The sequence below is a fragment of the Choloepus didactylus genome, chromosome 25, assembly GCF_015220235.1.
Source record: "Choloepus didactylus isolate mChoDid1 chromosome 25, mChoDid1.pri, whole genome shotgun sequence".
Classification (NCBI taxonomy): domain Eukaryota; kingdom Metazoa; phylum Chordata; class Mammalia; order Pilosa; family Megalonychidae; genus Choloepus; species Choloepus didactylus.
In genome coordinates this window covers 4,285,105-4,300,253 of record NC_051331.1, presented here as the reverse complement: position 1 = coordinate 4,300,253, position 15,149 = coordinate 4,285,105, and the positions used below count along the sequence as shown (strand labels likewise).

Genomic DNA, 15,149 nt, shown 5'->3' with positions numbered 1-15,149 from the left:
AGTGGAAGGAGAGTGGCAGAGTTGATAGTAAAATAGCGGGAGACAGTAACATGAGGCATAGAAACATGAGACAGTAACACAAGACAATAATGGGAACATAGTACATTAAAACCAGCACATATAGTAATATCCTCCTTAGTTGTACTCAAATCTTCCAAACTGTCTTCTGGTTGTACCATTTTGTATTCTCACTGGCAATGAATAGATTCCATATTGCACCCCATCCTCACCAGCTATTGGCAATGTCAGTGTTTTGGTTTTTAGCTATTTTAAGAGGTGTGAGATGATGTATCATTGTGGTTTTAATTCTGAAATTCCCTAATGACAAATAATGTTGAGCATCTTTTCTCATGCTTACTTGCCAACCTTATATCTGCTTTATATAGTTTCTGTGCTGATCTTTTGCCCATTTTAAAATTGGGGGTTAAGAATTCTTTGCATATTTGGATTCAAATCATTTATCAGATAAGTTTTGTCAATATTTTCTCAAATCTCTGGTTTTCATTTTTATTCTCATCAATATCTTTCACAGAGCAGAGGTTTTATTTTTTAATGCAGTCAAGTTTATAGGTTTTCTTCTCTCATGGGTCATGATTTAGGTGCTATATCAAAAAACTCAGAACTGCGAGATTTTCCCGTGTTTCTCTTCTAGACATATTATATTGTGCATTTTAGTTTTAAGTTTTTTAGTTAATTTTTGTGCAATGAATATGCTTTTTGGCTGTTACCCTGTTTGTTTTGCATGTGATCATCTCATTGTTCCTGCAGCATTTGTTGAAAAAACTATATATTTTCCGTTTAGTTGCTCTTGCTCCTTTGTCAAAATCAATTGACTGCATTTGTGTGGGTCTATTTCTGAGTTCCCTAATGTTAGTTTTGTATCTATTTCTGAATTCTCACACTTTAGTTTATGTCTGTATTTCACCAATATGATACAGTTTGATCACTGTATCATTGTACTTAGACTTGAAATCAGATAGTATGGGTCTTCCAACTTTGTATTTCTTATTCAGTATTGTTTAGACAATCTAGCAAGTTTGTCTTTCAAAATAAACTTTAAAATTAATTTGTCAATATCCACAAAGTAACTTGCTGCCATTTGGAAAGAGATTGAGTTGAATGTATAGATCATTTTGAGAGGAAATGACTTCTTAATATTAAGCCTACCATCGATGATAATGGAATATATATTTATTTTTAACATTTTATTGTAGTAATCTATATACAACTCAAAATTTCTCATTTTAACCATTTTCAAATGTGCAATTTGGTAATATTAATTACATTCAAAATCTTGACATACCGTCAACAATATCCATATCCCCAACTTTTCATCACATGGTACCAAAAGACTGGTCAAATTGTTGTTGAATAAAATAAAGTGTAAGAGCATTTTAGTGGAATGTTTTGCCCTGGGAAAATCTTTACAATTATGGACAGGATGGCTAATCAGCAACAGCATCAAGGAGAAGCAGATTCATTGGTTTTCCTGACATTTTTCAGATAAAGGGCTCTCAATCCATGTATAAAATAAGAAATAATTAATTTAATGTGTATGCAATAATAACCATAATATTTATTTCAAATTGGTGATTACTCCTTGTGAATAAACTTGCATTGCTCTGGGCTCTTTTCCAACAGTTTCATCAGCTACATGAAATCAGGAAACCAAACGCGTATTTTACAATTTATCCTCCTTGGACTCTCAGAGGATATTGAACTGCAGCCCCTCCTCTTTGGCATTTCCTGTCCATGTACCTGGTCACTTTCATTGGGAAACTGCTCATCATCCTGGCCCTCTTCTCTGACTCCTTCCTCCATGCAGCTATTTATTTCTTCCTAGCTAAACCATCTTTTGCAGATATCTGGTTCACCTCCAGCACTGTCCCATATAGATGCTGCTGAACATCCAGACAGAGAGCAAAAACATTACTTTTGAAAACTGCCTCACCTAGATGTATTTTTTCATGCTTTTTGTAGGATTAGACAATTTCCTTCTGACTGTGATGGCCTATGACTGCTTTGTGGCCATCTGTCACCCCCTGCACTACACAGTCATCATGAACCCCCAGCTCTGTGGGCTTCTGCTGCTGGCACCCTGGTTATTGTGTGTCCTGGTGTCTCTTTTATATGGCTTAATGGTTTGGCAATTGTCTTTTTATACATACTTGAAAATCTCCCACTTTTTTGTGATCTGAATCAGGTAGTCCAACTTGTTCTGACATCTTCCTCAATGACCTAGTGATATATTTTGCAACTGAAATTGTGGTTTTTATTCCATTAAGTGGTAACCTTTCCCTTACTCTAAGATTGTATCCTCTATTTTGAGAATTTCTTCAGCTGGAGGAAAGTATAAAGCATTTTCCACTTGTGGGTCTCACCTCTCAATTGTGTCCTTCTTTTAGGTTACAAGTCTTGGAGTGTATCTTAGTTCTGTTGCTCCACAAAACTCAAGGGCAAGTACAATAGCTTCAGTGATGTACATGGTGGTCACTCCCATGCTGAACCCCTTTTTCTATGCCTTACAAACAAGGAAATAAATCACACCTTAAAAAATTTCTTCAGCTAGAAACATTCTTTTATAAAAGGATCCTTTGTCTCAAGTTAAAAATTTGCTCATCATAAACAGAGTTTCAATACTGGAAGCTCTACTCTTACCAGTGTATAGAAAGATAATCTGCTATTTGTGTAATTTCTAGAATGTATCTCTTTACTTTTTATCCATCAAAAACAACTGTATCTTCCACATTTTCATTCAATTATATGACCTCTCTAATTGCATTCTGAAGATACTGTATTGAGTCCATCTTCTCTGCCTGAATATTCAGTGGTACACAGGTAATACAGGTTATTAGGCACATATAAAATTATAGGACTCTCTGGAGGGATGAAGGTGTACTGCAGTCCCTGACAGATAAAATCAGCTTCTCTTCTGTTATATGCTTTTGGTGAAAATCATTTTTCATATTGAACATGGAATATCCATTTTTGGGGATATGTTAATTGGCACCAGAAACAGGGCTCAACCTGAACTGGAGTCACCATATGATTAACTTTAATAATCTACATACCATTTCTGATATATGACTTCCTCCTGCAATCCCCAATATAAGTTAGTTGAGGATATATTAGACATCACAACACCTGATTGAAGAATCATTGATGATTTCACTAATCACTGGGATTCTTCCAGTGATATAATTTTGCTCTTCAAAAATTATTTTCCTAGGCAGGGATATAGTCACAAAATTTCCCTTGCCACTTTCTCCTATAATAGTCCTCATTTATAGATCCTAAAAAGCAACATATGCATTTTGTACATTGCCAATTATGTCTTCTTCAACTATTAATCATGAATATTATGAAACAATCATAGGGTTTTAAGTAGACCTACTCTCTTCTTTGTGAGGCTGAATAAGTCTAATAGTCAAGTCTCACCTGACCCCAGAGCCATCTCCTTGATTGGCAAATTAGACTGGCATTTTGAGATTAGAGACTTCTCTGAGCAAATGTCCAGTTTTGAAAAAGAGATGATGTCACTTATTTTATTCATTTTTCACTCTTTGGCAAAGCTGTGAATTCATTTATTTTTCAATCCATTAACCCACAAGATCAGACTCTATTATTTATACCTACATCAGAACTGTGGTTTACAGAGAAAGGACATTTGATTCATGCAGTCTGAGATAATTTCTTGTTTTTTTGATTGTGCTCTAATCTTAGAATTAAAATCTTCAGTTTGTCAGTTTTTTTTGGAAATGTCTCTGGGGCAATTAAAAGACTGACCTTAGTACACATTCATGGAATTCTGATTCTCAACAAATATTGTATAAGATGAACCAGACAGTTTTCAAAATCTTCCTTAAGCAATTTCTTGAGGAATGACTGCAAAAAAATATATTGTCAAACAGAATTCTCTGTACTGTACATACATTTGTGATATACATTTAGCCAATGTAAATAACATCATTGTTGTCTGAACTTCAAACAAATTGATATCTCATTTCACAGATTCTTATCCTGGAAGACCTGTGGTTTTGCAATTTCTATATCTAATTTACCTTTATGGCTTCTTTTCTTTAACAAGAAATCTCTTTAAAAATCATATTTTAAGAATTTTTTGAAGAAACAGTAGGTCTGTACTCTTAAACTGTTGAAGAAGTTAGATTTATGTCTTTCAAGTAATTGGAAGTTTAGTAAACACTGAGAAACAGGCCACCAGGAACTTTGGTAATTCTGCTATCATCAGGGAAATTGTACAATCAAGATTATATCCACTAAAATTGTTGGATCCTCACACACATGGCATTTTCTGCAATCCAGGTAGTAGGAGATCTTCCCATAGGTATTGGTTACAAATACACTGCAAATGCCAGTGCACCATCCTCTCAAGTACAGGAATACAAACAAGAATTAGTTTTGGTACATCATTTTCCTTTACATTTTTCTCAAGATATTTCCTAATTTCCCCTATGATTTACCTCTTGACCACTTGATTGTTTAAGACTATTTTGTAACTTGACTAAGAGCCAGAAGAAAGGAAGATGGTGGATAAAAGCCTTTAACTGTTTCAGATGTTGAAATGATACTGGCAGAGATCATGGAACAACTATTTTTACAAGATTGAGGAAATTTAAAAGAAGCTTCTAAATATATATCATGGCACAAACATATTTCAAAAACAAATCAAATAGAACCTCTAGGGTTTAAAATACATTGAAGAAAATTTAAAATTCCAATGAAGTGGGCTGAGAGAAAATTGGCTGCATTAGAAACCAAAGCCCCATCTGGAAAGAAAAAATTAAATGATAAAACAAATTTATATTTCTAGGCTTCCCCTATATCAAACTTTTTCTCTGTGACCCTGCAGTTACTGAAAGTAAAGCATTCTTGGCCATTACATTTCTTTCTCACAGTGCAAAAGAACTTCTCTGGCTCATTCAAGTGATTTTTTTTGTTCTACTTCCTCTGTTTCTTCCCTAAAAAAATAGACAAATACTAAACATCTGCATTATGGAAACTCAAGGAGATGAAATAGACATGTAATGTCAGATTGGAAGATGTATCTCAGAGTTATGTTGGTTGCATCCAATTCTTCTGATAATGGTAATCTGAAAGTGAGGGGAAAGTAGAGAATGTTGACCTTGGTGGATGACCATGTGGAGATGACTTCCCAGACCTTACCATCCCTTATGGTTACTCTATCATTTGTTTCTCTGGGATCTCAGTTCCTGGCAGTCATGGAAAGAGTCAATGCTCCTAGGTTTCCAATACACACCTTTGAGACTGGCTATAGTTTTATGGTACATGGTAAGTGGTAAGAGCTCTGATTCTGCTTTGTACAGTGTCCTAGTTTAAATGGTGTTCCATGGATCTGGCAGTGATTATTCTGCCCTACCCTATTCTTGACAATTAATCTTCCAATACAAAGCATTTGTCTTTTCTAAAATTTTGCATGGAACAGTCCAAGTAAACGATTATTTAATTTACCCAGTGGAATATAATTGAATAGAACAGAACTCACTCAAATAAGTCTTCTCCTCCTGCTATATAGTGTTAATGTAACACTGATTGTTTGAAGACAGCAATCTTTTTCCCATGTTCTCTGGAAAAAATAATAGTATTTCCCTCTGTAACCTGATATTCATCCCTCAGACATAGTTGGCAATGAGCAAAATACACACATTGCTTTTTAAGAATTGTAAATGAGAACTTTTATGATAGGAAGTGCCAAGGGAAATTTCCTGAAAATGTCCCTGCCTATGAAAATAATTTTAAAGAGAAAAATTATATTGCTGTAAGAATCCCAGTGATTAGTGAAACCATCAGTGATAGAAGAATCAGGAGTTGTTATGTCTATTGTATTCTCAAATAACTTGTTTTGGGGACTGTGCAGGAGAAAGTCATATTACAGAGATGGAATGTAGACTATTAAAACTTAATCTTATATTGACTCTAGTTCAGGATGTGCCCTTTTTAATAAAATGTCTTACAGTCATATCCTTGACTTGGCCTTCACACTAAAGCCATTTATTTTGTTAAGAATTTTAAACAAACTGAAGAGACAGGAGATGTTAATGTAGCACTGATTGTTTGAAGACAGCAATCTTTTTCCCATATTCTCCAGAAAAAAATAATAGTACTAGATCCTTGATATTTCCTCTAAATTTTGTTAAAAATTGAACAGTTCTCTTTTTATGTCACCTCTCTTCCTGTACTTTATACACACTGAAGTTCTCTGTTAGATGTGGGACTAAAAGTTTTCATAGTTATTATCTTTGATGCAGATTGGAGGAAGGCCAATCTCAGAAGGACAGCTGAAGTCCTCTTTCTGGCTCTCCAGGGGCATGTGAGTATATTTGACATTCAGTTCCTGAGAAGTCCTTGCTTAGACATTAAAGAGCTCAGAACCCAGTAGACCAGAATTAATCCTGATTTTTTTCTGGATTGGAGGTCCCAAAGAGCAATAATGGAAAAAAAAAAAAAAAAAAGACCCAAAAATATCCTACTGATAGTCATGACCAGAAATCCCATATACAATTTACACCTTTGGATATAGAGACCAACATTATTATGTCTCATTCTCCTTTTTCTATAATAAGTCCAACCTCAAAAAGATTACAGGTAGGGGAGAACTGGATTACTTCTGCTCCAATGAATCCCCATTCTCAAGACCACATTCTGTTTTTCTCTACTTTCTTTCCTTAGTTTTTGTTTTGTTTTGTTTTATTTAACAAAAAATTAAAAAACAAACAAAAAATTAAAAAAGCATTTCAAACAAAACAAACCAAATGAATAAGAAAAACAAATAACTAAAAATAACTACATTGCTTCCAATATGTTCCTACCATACCACACGAAAATTAACAAACTATAACCAAAGGAATAAGAAAAACAAATAATCTAAAATAACTACATTTCTTCCATCGTGTTCCTAACATACCCCCCGAAATTATCAAATGATAGTCATTCTTGGGCCTTCCCATTACATTAAAATTACCCTCCATAACTTATCTCTTCTTAGTAAATTATTATTCTCCTCTCACTAGTTGCTGTCTATGGCTAGGTCCCCTACAGTCTACAATATAAAACATTTATTTACAATTTTCACAGAGTTTACATTAGTGGTAACATGCAATATCACTCTTTCTGTGCCTGGCTTATTTTACTCAGCATCATGTCTTCAAGGTTCATTCATGTTGTCATATTTCATGGCATCTTTCCTTCTTACTGCTGTGTAGTATTCCATCATTTGTATATACCACATTTTCTTTACCCACTCATCTATTCAATGATATTTGGATTGTTTTCTTCTCTTGGCAATTGTGAAAACTGCTGCTATGAACATCAGTGTGCAAATATCTGTTCATGTCACTGCTTTCAGATCTTCTGGGTGTATACCAAGAAGTGAAATTGCTGGATCAAGGGGTAACTCAATATCTACTTTTCTAAGGAACTGCCAGACTGTATTTCACAGTGGTGTACCATTATATAGTCCCAACAACAATAAGAGTTCCAATTTCTCCAAAACCTCTATAGCATTTGTAGTTTACTATTTGTTTAATGGCAGCCATTCTAACTGTTGTGAGATGGTATCTCGTTGTGGTATTTATTTGCATCTCCCTAATAGCTAGTGAAGATGAACAATTTTCATGTGTTTTTTAGCCATTTGTATTTCCTCTTTAGTGAAATGTCTTTTCATATCTTTTGCCCATTTTATAAATGGCCTGTAAGTACAACTGCCATTGAGCTGTAGGTTTTCTTTATATGTACAAGATATCAGTCTTTGTTAGATACATGGTGTCCAAATATTTTTTTCCCATTGAGTTGGTGGCCTCTTCACCTTTTTGGCAAATTCCTTTGAGGTATGGAAGCTTTTAATTTTGAGGAGTTCACATTCATCTATTTTTTTCTTCCATTGCTTATGCTTTCCATGTAAGGTCTAAGAAGTGATGTCCTCATACAAGGTCTTGAAGATGACTCCCTACATAATCTTATAGTTTTATGGTGCTCCCTCTTGTATTGAGGTCTTTGATACAATTTGAGTTAATTTCTGTGTAGACTGTGAGGTAGGGGTTCTCTCATTCTTTTGGATATGGATATCCAGCTCTCCCAGCCTCATTTTTTGAAGAGATTGTTATGTCCCAAATCGGCAGTTTTGGGGGACTTTTCAAAGATCAGTTGACTGTACCTCTGGGGGTCTATGTCCAAATTCTCAATTTGATTCTATTGATCAGTACATGTATCTTTGTGCCAGTACCACATGGTTTTGACAGAATATATCAAAATAGTCCATATACTGGTCTGTGCCAGTTTGAATGTATTATGTCCCCTAAAATGCCATGGTCTTTGATGCAATCTTTTGTGGGCAGATGTATTAGTGTTGATTAGATTGTAATTCTTTGTTTCCATGGAGATGCAACCCACCCAACTGTAGGCAATAACTTTGATTAGATAATTTCCATGGAGCTGTGGCCCTGCCCATTCAGTGTGGGCCTTGATTAGTTTACTAGAGCACTATATAAGCTCAGACAGAAGGAGCACACTTGCACAGCCAAGAGAGACACTTTGAAGAGTGCACAGGAGCTGAGAGAGGAGCTGCAGCTTACAGAGACATTTTGGAGATGGCCTTTGAAAGACTTCTGCTCTGGAGAATCTAAGAGAGGACAAACGCCCCAAGAGCAACTAAGAGTGGCATTTTTGAGGAGCTGTAGCCTAGAGAGGAACATCCTAGGAGAAAGCCAATTTGAAACCAGAACTCTGGAGCAGATACCAGCCATGTGACTGCACAGCTAACAGGTTTTACAGATGCCATTGGCCATCCTTCAGTGAAAGCACCCTCTTACCTTGGACACTTTATGCCCTTAATACTGTAACTTTGTAATGAAATAAACCCCCTTTATAAAAGCCCATCTATTTCTGATATTTTGATTAATGACATCATTAGCAAACCAGAACAAGGACCAAAGTAACCATACTCCAGCTGGTAAAGATACAATGACTGTTTTTTCTGAGCACAGTTGAATAAAACTAGAGATCAATGACAGAATTGTAAGTAGCATTTCTGAGAACCATGGAAGAGCTCCTGATTGCCTAGAGCCATCTGGAGCAAATTATCTATTTGAAATTACACCTGGGCAATAATGGCCACTGCCGTTCAGGGATCACATGTGAATGCGGGGGAAAAAGCTGAAAAATTCCCTAAAGAAGAAAAAGAAGATGAAAATGGTAGCCAGGGCCGCAGCATCAGAGCTGGAAGATGAACACAAAGACACTGCAGACAGCGGAGGTGGCGCCTGTCAGCCTGTCACTCCAGACTGGTGTAAGGAGGTGTGGCCCGCTGCTCTCCTCCCACAGCTCTGGAGTCTGGTCCTGAACAGAAGGCGGGTAGTAGAGCTGGAAGGTTCTGTAGGAAGCTGTGGATCAGAAAAGGACCAATTTTCTGATGATGAAGCAGTAGAAGCTGACAATGAAGATGATGTTGAACCTTGTGACAAAGAAAATGAGAACGCTGCAGAATCTGGTGTTGGAACTAATACGGGCTGGGCAGATGCCATGGCTAAGATCCTTAACAAAAAAACTCCTAAAAGTAAACCCACCATTTTGGTCAAAAACAAAGAGCTGGAAAAGGAAAAAGAAAAGTTAAAGCAAGAGAGACTAGAGAAAAGAAAACAGCTTGATAAGAAGCGGGAGTGGGAAATGATATGCAGAGTAAAGCCAGATGTTGTCAAAGACAAAGAAACAGAAAGAAATCTTCAGAGAATTGCAACAAGGGGTGTGGTGCAATTATTTGATGCTGTTCAGAAGCATCAGAAGAATGTTGATGAAAAGGTTAAAGAATCTGGAAGCTCTATGAGAAAGCGTGCTAAGTTGATATCAACAGTTTCTAAGAAAGATTTCATCAGTGTTCTTAGAGGACAGGATGGAAGTACAAATGAGAAGAGTTCTACTGGGAGGAACCCAAAAGCCAAACAGGCTGAAATGAAATCAGAAGAGGGCCCAGGATGGTCTATCCTACGTGATGATTTCATGATGGGAGCATCTATGAAAGACTGGGACAAAGAAAGTGATGGGCCAGATGACAGCAGAACAGGATCTGGAAGTGACTCTGACACATGAAGTTATATAGGAAGCAAAATTTTTAATCATTTTATTTTTCCTGGAAAAGTCTTCACGCTCTGAAAGATGGGGGATAAGGATACCATTTGTAAGAAAGCCAAAAGACTTTTAGTTTACAAATTTTGGTGTTTTTCTTTTTCACATTAAACTTTGTTAAACTATGTTTTCAAGCCTTGTAAATTTTTAGCATTATTTCTCAAAAAACGTTTCATAAAAGTAAATATTTCTGCTTGGCCAGCAAGATATGCAATTTCCAGGATCCTTACAAGTTTACGTATTAGTCATGGATATTGGTGAATTGATACAGTATCATTAATGTTTCTAGAAATGGCAATACCAGTTCATAATTAAAATGAACTATTTGAAGTTAATACTTCTCTGCCTTCCAATTTATAGATCTGTGTATTTATAGTTTTTGGGGAGGAGAGCTAGTGTGTGTTGTTTTGATGAGCTATTGAGAAAGCCTCTGTAGTAAAATTTAAAGTTATAGTGTTATTGGTTTTGATAATCTGGCAAGTATTTTGATTTAAGAAATGCTTTAGACTTCTACTTTTATAATATTTCCTTTTATATATTAAGTGTACTATAAATAACAACTTAGATTAATTTTAAATGTTAGGTTATTTTTGCATGAGCAATTTGATGACATAAAACTCTGGTGTTTGAGTTATGCAAAGAAACAATTTCGTAGGAAGTATATTTGACATTTTAGTCTCTCTTCTTTTTTTTCCTGAATATGAGTTGGCTTAAATTATTTTTATGGACTGACCAGTGACATGGTGGAGTTAGACAGCAGGTAGTCTGTATTAGAATACAGCATCTAATTTGAGACTTGATTCCATATTGTTGCCTTAAAGTTTATTAAGATAGGACTTTTGGTATCTACCTGTTAAACAAAAGGGAAGAGAAATGTTTAATATCATTTCAAGATTTCTATGAAACTGGGTCTAGGATAAAAAGTTTATAAAGGAATTATTTAATAAGTTATCGGTTCCTCTTTTTTTAAAAAAAGATCCATTCCTTTCTCTACCCTTCCATAATATTTTATAAAAATAGTTTTCTCTTACTACCCATTTGTGCGTACTTGGATCTGCTGTATTCTGATGAATAATTCTCCCCCAAAAACTATGTGCTAGAGCAGAGATGTTTATATTTTCAAACCCATTTGAGTGTTAAAAATATTTTATAACTCAAGTTAAATTAGTCTATGGTCTGGTATTTGTTATCATAAAGGAAGGTGTCCACCCATGATATTAAGTGGTTAAACAAGCAAAGTTCAAGGTGCATTTTTGCGCTTATCCCAACTTTTTAACGTTTTAGTGTCTTATTTAATTGTAGAACTGCCATTTTGTCAGTGTAATATAAATAAGGGTGAAAAAATATTCCTTAATAGTAATACAAGAAGGCTAAATATCTCAATGTAACTTAACAGATAAACATTTTAAACATAAAATATAACCTAGCACATAGATAATTTTGAAAAAATAAAATTGTGGCACCTAGAAAATTTTTTCTTCCCAAAACTTAAAAATTGTTCTTTAATTCTTGCTATTAATCTATTTCTGGATCATCCTAAAGCTTTGCAGAAATTCTTTTGTATCTATCAGATGATAGAAATGGGTGAATAACTTTTAATTTACCAAAAAGCTGTCTGGGAAATGTATACTCTTGTTTTAGTCCTTGGTTTAATTTAGAAAAGCTGAATCAAGATTTTCAAAGTGAAAGTAAGAGAATATTCTCAGATATTCTTCTTCGAGAAATTATTTTATTCCAGAATAAAATTGAGTTGCCACTGTAAGAAAAAAAAAAAAAAAAAAAAGAAATTACACCTGGGCACTTTCTACTTTTTATGCTGAGGGCTATATAACCAGGGGCTCCCTCTAGTGCCATTACTAACCTACATTTTAAACTAAAACTGAACAGAGATGTCCTTGTCATAAATAGAATGATTTCTGCCATGGACTTAATCATCTCAACTGCCCACTCATCCTTGCCTGCATCTGAAGCATGATTGGACACTTACCAGAATTCCTGCCTTTCCTTCCCGGTGTAAGAAAAGACAGTATTAACTGTGTTTGATGTTATGGTTGTCTTCTTTTCCTCTTCTTCACCTCCTCCATGAATCACCTCCAATTCTCTCCTGCTCTAGCATTTTTAAAAAAGTTGGAATAGAAAATACCAATAAGGTTGGTACACACACAAGACCAATGTATTTTTTATTATTCATTGAATTGGAAAACTCAGTCCCAGAAGTTTTAAGCAGAATAGATAACTGCTAATGAAAGTGCACAGTTATTGGATAACAGCATCTAGTGGAACCACTGCCAGCAAAACAGCGAGTGACAGAAGGGCTCTTCTGGCTGCCCAAATTTTCTATATGCAGAATACTAATTTAAATTATTTAAATAAATTTCATTATAGTGGGTTCTGTTTATCTTAAAAGTTGTGTATTTTCTTATATTATTGCTATTAAATTACAAAAAATATCTGCCTATTATGTTCTCTTTGCTAGTCTGTTCTTTATATGCACACGGTACAAAATGAGTAAATGAATTATTCACATGAAAATAAAATATATACAGACATAAAAATAAAATATTTTCTCCTGTATATATCCTGTATCTATGTTTATACTTGAAGTGCAATTCTAGGGTTTTTTCATAGCATATTATGAAAGAGCACATAAGCACTTGCTTATGATACCTGCAGACAGCCCCGAGAACACTGTGTGCTTAATTCACCCCTAAATATTTTGTAACATTGAATTAACTTTAAGTAAATTGAATTTTATATGGATGTGTGAATACAAAGTGAAAAATTTTACTAGTTGTTCTTCAGACTGAAAATGCATTCTTCATTTTTATGCATTAAAGTCAATGCAATTTGCTTTAATATGTTGTGGTATGAGAGCCCCTGTGCAATATTCTAGTTACCACTGGAAAGCTTTGCTGTGCTTTGACCCTCCTGCCATCTGCCCATCTGAAAGTGAAGAGCTGGTCTTAGTTTTACACTCTCTATACAAATCATTTCAGAACATTTTATGTCATCTTCTTCTTAACAGAAAATCCCATTAGCAAATGTGAATCCTGTGTTTTCCTTCTACTACTTTGTTTAGAAACAATAGTACTATGGGTTTAGGATGGTAGAAAAGCAAATGGTGAATGGATAACATAATTAATGCTTTTGTCAGTGATTTTTAATACTTTTTTATTTATTTTTCCTCAACATAGCCACCATTTTGAGAATGGGCTTTATTTGAAATATTTTCTAAACATTAAACTCATGATGAGGGTATTATTAGAAATTCTATTTATAAGGAAGTGATGTTTTGAAGATGATCAAACACTTCTCAGAGCTACAAAGCAAGTAAATGGCAGTCAAGACATAAAAAATGCCTTCCTATTATGGTGTGAAGTTCTAACTGTTCTGTACTGTCACATGTAAATTAAAACTAGAAAATGTTGATTTAAGAGTGCAACATAACAATTTTCTATTCTGTGTTCAAACCATGGAATCCTGTTGCATTCCTATAATATGCAGTAACAGTTTGATAATGGGCTTGAAAGATTAGTTTAATTTATAGAAAATGTAAAGTCTTCCTAAGATCTCAACCTTCATGCTGAAACAAGTTTTACTAGTTTAGAGCTTCTTACAAATATAGATGTGGCTATTTTTAACCACCTTAGTCATAAGATGTTAACACTAAACTTATAAACAGATTGGCATAAAACAGAAACAAGAAAATAAAACTTCTCAAAGAATTGTTTCAAATGGTCCTGAAATATTGAACAAGAGGGAGGAGAAAAATGAAAGAATTTTGTAAGCAGGAGGTCACTCTGATAGTGACACCTGCCCTGCCTTCTGGAAGTTATCAGAGGTTCTCTGTGTATTAAATGATCATGTTAATCACTAGTAAAAGGGAACAAACCAGAATATGAAGTATTGGGGCATGATTACTGTTCCTTTACAGAAGTTGAGGTTTGAAGGCTTGGCTAGTCTGCAAATGTCTATTCAAGTTTCAACTCATCAATAAAAATAGTTTAAGCAAGTCCATGAGAATATGTGCTGTTCACCAGGGTTTATTAAGAATTTAGCCTAGGGAATTGTAAGCATAGGGGCTTCAAATATAGGTTAAAATTTCACAAATTATAGTGACAGTTATGAAGACAAACATTAACAAGGAATTAGCTGTGAATCAACATCAATTAATTATTCTCAGATTACTAACAATGCATAAAACAATCTCTTTATGTCTCAGCTTATTCACATCCTGAAATATGATTAACATGTATGGTAAAACATAATATTTTACACAAGACTCAACATATTTCATCTTATTCAAATCCACAATGTTATTAAACACTGATTCCCACAATTAATATCTACTTTCATAAGTTGAAAGGAAAAATACTAGATCTCATTATTCCTATTTTCTAGATCTGTGAACATTCATTGTGGTGTAAATAATGAATGCATAAATCAACCAATCAATAGAGCAATCCATCACTTTTTCTGGTAAGGTTATCAGTCTTCACTTCTTTTTCCTCTCTAAATATATAAATGCATATTGATAGTAATAAAATCACTATAGCTTAAAAAATCAAATAGTGCAAATGAAAGCATAATGTAAAGCAGAAATACAATGATTCTCAAGTAACTTCCCCCAAAGGACACAATTTTAAGAATTTTTATACATCTCCAGAGACTTTACTTTTGAAATATTTTAGTAATATTAAATTAATGGTGTTATGGGACATATTTTTTGAGTATATTTTCTCAGGATATCAATTATATCATATATTGCATCCAAGTTGATATTACTTCAATAACACATTGATTATACTTAAAGAATTTTATAGTAAAATGGTGGAGATATAAGAGATACTCAAGTTAAATCAATTTTAAGTAGTATGGAGTCTTTTATCAAAAACATTGACTGAAGTGTTAATGGAAGCCAGAAATGTAAGCTTTACATCTGAGATCATCAAGGGCAGTTTTCTATTTGAAATATGATGTGAGATTCATCTTAC

The 15,149-nt window shown here is 34.3% G+C and overlaps 1 protein-coding gene and 1 pseudogene across 1 annotated transcript; both read left to right on the top strand.

Moving 5' to 3' along the window:
- Positions 1-2,006: 2,006 nt before the first annotated feature.
- LOC119520225 lies at positions 2,007-2,540 on the top strand (annotated as a pseudogene).
- A 6,603-nt stretch (positions 2,541-9,143) lies between these two features.
- Positions 9,144-10,177, top strand: LOC119520562 (RRP15-like protein). The gene is given in 3 exon segments (XM_037818501.1): positions 9,144-9,179; positions 9,181-9,289; positions 9,404-10,177. Coding segments are annotated over 3 exon segments (861 nt in total). The 3' UTR covers positions 10,120-10,177.
- Positions 10,178-15,149: the final 4,972 nt, after the last annotated feature.